Source organism: Frankliniella occidentalis, unplaced genomic scaffold (assembly GCF_000697945.3).
Source record: "Frankliniella occidentalis isolate FOCC.00 unplaced genomic scaffold, Focc_3.1 Scaffold147, whole genome shotgun sequence".
NCBI lineage: Eukaryota > Metazoa > Arthropoda > Insecta > Thysanoptera > Thripidae > Frankliniella > Frankliniella occidentalis.
This window is the reverse complement of record NW_026267274.1, coordinates 1-5430: the sequence shown is the minus strand read 5'-3', so window position 1 is coordinate 5430 and position 5430 is coordinate 1. Positions and strand designations below refer to the sequence as shown.

Sequence of the window (5430 nt, the reverse complement as noted above, 5' to 3'; positions counted from 1 at the left end):
GTCTAATCTGAAGCGCGCGATCATCCCCGTACACAGCGGGCCGGAGGGGGAGGGGGGGCGGAGGACTCGTCTCGCTGATGCAGCCGTGCGGGTAGGCAGCCCCTCCGACGCGTCCTGGTACGCTGCGCGGTGCGGGCGGCGGGGGCTCGGCAGCCAGGCAGTTCTGGAGCGCATGCGTTTGATAGGTTGAAGGCCGCTGGAAAATTAGCAGCCGTGCGCGGAGGTGATGATACAGGAATGTAGTGGCGCCTCAAGGGCGACCAGACCACGTCCAGGAGCGTCGCGCCTCCCGCGGCCCCCTCGGGTCCCCCTCGGGTCCCCCCGGGGCCCCACCGGCCCCGCCCCTCGGCCACGCGCCGCGGCACGCCGGGCCCCGCCCCTCGGCCAACGCTCCCCCGCGGCGGCGCCGCCGGCCGCGGCCGGGACGGGCCCCCCGCGCCTCGAGGACGCGCAACTGCAGGACGCTAACCTGGATGTCTGTCTCATTGTTGCAGAACGGGTACCCGTCGCGCCGCCGCTCCCTGGTGGACGACGCGCGCTTCGAGTCCCTCGTGGTGAGGCAGACCAAACAGAGCGTGCTCGAGGAGGCTCGCCAGCGCTGCAACGGTAAGGATTAAGGCATCATCTCCACTGCAGTAGTTTGTTTTATTTCGTAGCGAGAAGGAATAGAATAGAGTATTTGATTCGCAGTATTAGTTTTTGCAGTATTTAGCTGTTTTTTTTTCGCATAATGATCGTAGAGTCAATTCAACTCCTTAGAATGCTGTAGTTTGGCGCGCTTTTTAAAATGTGTAGATGTAGTTTACAGCATGCTTGTCGCTTTGTTTAGACTGCAGAGACGCCGACGCCCCCTGCGACTATTGCTACTCGCTCACCACACAGATTGGCTCCGACGGCGAAGAGGTCGAAGATTGCTCGCGCTCCATCGACGACGAACACGAGACTAACGGTAAGAATTAGATATCTGCTTTTTGTTTTGTTTTTGTATGCAAATCAAGCACAGTCGCCATCTCGTGGAGCTAAAGGGATCATTGGAAACAAAGTTGTAAGGGGTTGTAGGGGGTGCCGAAGACCAGCCGCAAAGCCGAATGCTTGGGGCTGCGCCGGTAAACTCCGTCCCGCCCGTCTTGCGTAACGTCTCCGCTCACAGTCGGACGCGCGGCGCGGCGGGCGATGTGCGGTCCGCGACCTCGCACAACCCAAGTGGCTGTTTCGGTCCGCCGCTCCGGAGCTCCGCGCCGCGCCGCGCGGGGCAGGGGCACTAGCTGTGGGGTAGGCGGGCCGCGGCGGGTCGGCGGGCCGGCGGGCGGAAGCCTCGCCGCGGCGGCAACGCGCCGATCAGATCCTGTTTTATACGGGAGTAATTTTAATGATTCGATGGGATGACTGATTTAATGGTCTGGGCGGGAGCTCATGCGAGGCAGGCCAGGCCGCAGGCCGCTGACGTCAGAGTTGCGGCGGTGCTCCGCGGTGCTCAAGGCGACGAGCGGACGGACACTGGGGGGGAGACCACAGCTCCTGATTTGGAGCCGGCCGTTGCATTCCAGTTAGTAGTGCATTCTTGCCGGGGGACCGCGCGGGCCCGAGATGGCGACAGAGAAGATTGCATGTCCAAAAGTTTGTTTTGTGTGTGTATCAGTAGCGCTGCTTGTACAGTAGTCATCGCTTGTAGCTGATCGTAGAACGTTCCGTTCTCTTTTGTTTTCTTTTCGGCATGAGTAGAGGACGAACAGCAGACCGTCTTTTCCGACGAGAGCGACGACGACGACGAGCAGCAGACGACACTCGACGATGATGGTGAGTAGTAGTAGATCGCGGAGCCGCGCCTACAAGGCCTCCTCCTCCTCCCCCTCCCCCTTCTTCTCCTCCTCCGGCGGCGCCTCGGCGGTCAGCCGGCACGCGACGCAGTAGCGCGGCGGCGCCACGCCTCGCGGCCCGCCAGGATTATTGCCTCCCTCGCCTTGTAGGGGACGCGGCACGGTTCCCACGCCCGTCGCGTTGTTTTCTGCTTCCGGAACTCGTCCTGTGGCCAGTCCGACCCGCGGCGATCTTGACGCGCGGATTAAGAGGAGTGTGTGTGGTGTGTGCTGCCGGCGGCGGGCGGGTTCGACGGCCCCGCGGCCCGGGGGCACCATCCTTCTCTTTCGCGCGCCGTGTGGCAGGGTGGGGCGGGGTTGCGGCCAGTAAATTCACTCGTCAAAGTGCCGGGCGGCGTCGGCCGGGTAGTGGGTGGGTTGACCATTGTGCGGTGGTGTGGGCGCGACTTTTAAAAGTTGTCCCCCGCGCTGGCTTTCCGCTGAGGGTCCAGAGCAGAGGCCAGGGCAGGCAGGGCACTCGTGCAGTCGGCCACCACAGGGCTTTTGTACGTCGACGACGGCGAGGGTGGGCGGGGGCTGGGGGCGGGCCGCCGCCGCCGCGGGGCTCGCCCGGCGCCCTAACCACTTCCTTCCGCCCCTCTCTCTCTCTAGCGCCCGTCCGCGCCCCGCGCGCCGGGGGTGGCGCTGGCCCGGCGGCGGCCTGGAGGTGCGGCTGTGGGCTGGAGCGGGACGACGGAGCCCCACGGACTTGCCTCGACACAAAGCCAGCGGCCGGGCTGCTGCTGGCGGTGAAAAGACAAAGCGCCCCGCCATTTCGTTCTCTTTTTCAACTATATTCCGCGCTGAAAGGAGCGCGGCAGCGGGATCGGATGTGGGATCAAGGTTCCGCGCCGACGGGAACACTGCCCCGGCAGAGAGGGAAGCTGGGGGTGGGGGGTCTCTCTAATTAGGGGGCTCTCTAGTGGGGGTCGGGGGTAGGAAGGGGCAATTAGTCGCTCCAAGGGGTGCGGGGCTCGTCCCCGGCAGTTCCACTCGATGCCGCGCCCGACCGCCCGCCACGCCCCGCCACGCCCCGCCACGCCCTGTCCGGCGCATCGCGGAAGCGCGAGGAGGGGCGCGTGGAGCACCTGTACGGCTCAGGGCCGCGAGCCCCGCGACGAAATGAGTACCAAGATCAAGGTGCCTCGCCTTGCCGCGCTGGCCGAGCTACGCCACTGCAGGAGTAGAAGTAGTAGTCTTGTTCGCGTAAATCAAGGTCGGGAGGGGCGGGGCGGGGCGGGGGCCCGCGGCGGCCGGTCACGTAGGCCAGCGAGCCTGGGCAGGCGGGCTGTGCAGGCTCACAGCCTCGGCTGGCGCTGGCTGGCGCTGGCTGACGCTGGCGCAGCGCACTCCAGTGCACCGGATGACGCGAGACGAGATGCTGACCACCCCGTTTCCTCTCTCCGCAGACTCCGGACTGACCGAGGAGGAGGTGTTCCTGGCCAATGCCGCCGCCGAGAACAAGGATGCCGAGAACGCGGTGCAGCGCGCGTCACTCGTGCTGCGCATCAGGGAGAGCGGCGGCTCGCTGTCCCGCATCCTCAAGACCGTGGAGGTGAGTACGATGGCCCGGCCCGGCTCGGCCCGGCACATCGAGGTCCTCCACTTCCTTCCTTCCGGCTCTTCCGCCCGGCCCGCCCGAGGCCCGGCCCGGTCACGCGATAGCAGCGCTAATGAGTGCGGTCCGGTCGTTGCAGAACCTCAAGGGGACGGTGGTCCAGCTCGAGTCGCGGCCCTCCAAGACCCCCGGCTGCCAGCTCGACATCCTCGTCACCCTCGACATGGCGCGCACCGCGCTGCTGCAGCTGCTGCGCTCGCTGCGCCAGTCGGGCGCGCTCGCCGGCGTCACCCTGCTCAGCGAGAACAAGGTGGACGCCAAGGAGGCCTGGTTCCCGCGCCACGCCCGCGACCTGGACAACTGCAACCACCTCATGACCAAGTACGAGCCCGAGCTCGACATGAACCACCCGGGCTTCGCCGACAAGGCGTACCGCGAGCGCCGCAAGAAGATCGCCGAGATCGCCTTCAGCTACAAGTACGGCGACCCCATCCCGCACATCGAGTACAACGAGGACGAGATCTCCACCTGGACCTCCGTGTTCCGCACCGTCGTCGACCTGCTGCCCAAGCACGCCTGCGCCGAGTACAACCGCGTCTTCCAGCTGCTCCAGGATGAGGGCATCTTCCGCGAGGGCGCCATTCCCCAGCTCAAGGACATGTCCGACTTCCTGCAGCGCCACACGGGCTTCACGCTGCGGCCCGCCGCCGGCCTGCTGACCGCGCGCGACTTCCTCGCCTCCCTCGCCTTCCGCGTGTTCCAGAGCACGCAGTACGTGCGCCACCCCACCTCGCCCTTCCACACACCCGAGCCGTGAGTACCTTTTTTATTATTGCTTTTTATATTCCTCGCTTTGCATAATTCCATCATCGGGGCGCAATGACCTGCGCTGCTGGCCCCCACTCGACAGAGTCACTCCGCGACTCCTATTTTTAATTTCATCTTCTTGGGGAATGATAGCAGCTCCTTCGAGCTACTTTTCCTCCTCTCCCCATCCCCGTACACGTAATTGAATAAGGCGATCAGAGAGTGACTTCGTCCCCGCCTCATCGGCCGGGCCTCCCCTCCCCCTCCGCCTCCCGTCTTCCCCTCCCACCACCGCATGCCCACCTTCACTCAGTGCCCCTCCCGCCTCCCCTGCCGCCCTCCCCAATCCTCTAGCGACTTCCACTCGACTGAATTGAGTTATGTACGTATTGGATCGTGATGGCAGCGGGGAGGGGAGGCGGGGGAAGAGGTGGCAATGTTGGGCCGATGTCGCCATTTCGCTAATAAATTCAGTGCCGTCTCTAAAAGACATTGTGTGGACAAGTGAAGCATCAATGTCAGAGAATTCATTTCCGAATTCGATACGTACCGTTTAGTGTCCTGCGCACAGCGTTTTAAAAGCTGTCCTTCTTTTCTGCCCACAGGGACTGCATCCACGAGCTGATTGGACACATGCCCCTGCTCGCCGACCCCAGCTTCGCCCAGTTCTCCCAGGAGATCGGTCTGGCGTCGCTGGGCGCGTCCGACGCCGAGATCGAGAAGCTGTCCACCGTCTACTGGTTCACGGTGGAGTTCGGTCTGTGCAAGGAGAAGGGCGTCGTCAAGGCGTACGGCGCGGGCCTGCTGTCGGCCTACGGTGAGCTTCTGCACGCCGTGAGCGACAAGCCCGAGCACCGACCCTTCGAGCCCGCCAGCACGGCCCTGCAGCCCTACCAGGACCAGGAGTACCAGCCCATCTACTACGTCGCCGAGAGCTTCGAGGACGCCAAGCAGAAGTTCCGCAAGTGGGTGTCCACCATGAGCAGGCCGTACGAGGTGCGCTTCAACCCGCACACGCAGCGCGTCGAGGTGCTCGACAGCGTGGAGGGCCTCGAGGGCCTGCTCAGCCAGCTGCACCTCGAGATGATGCACCTCACGAACGCCGTCAACAAGATCAAGGCGGGCTTCTAGGCTCGCACCCCACCACCTCTCTCTCATCTCATCCTTTAATTTATCGCTTTCTTTCTCGACTTGAACTATTATTATCAT

The 5430-nt window shown here is 64.0% G+C and overlaps 1 protein-coding gene across 2 annotated transcripts; it reads left to right on the top strand.

Annotated features, from left to right (window-relative positions):
- Positions 1-494: 494 nt before the first annotated feature.
- LOC113202097 (tyrosine 3-monooxygenase) lies at positions 495-5423 on the top strand (the record flags this gene model as incomplete). Of its 2 annotated transcripts, XM_052271042.1 has the most annotated exon segments (6): positions 495-606; positions 830-949; positions 1723-1797; positions 3266-3411; positions 3554-4227; positions 4827-5423. In XM_052271042.1, coding segments are annotated over 6 exon segments (1653 nt in total), but the record flags the coding sequence as incomplete, so codon positions are not given.
- Between the last annotated feature and the right edge of the window lie 7 nt (positions 5424-5430).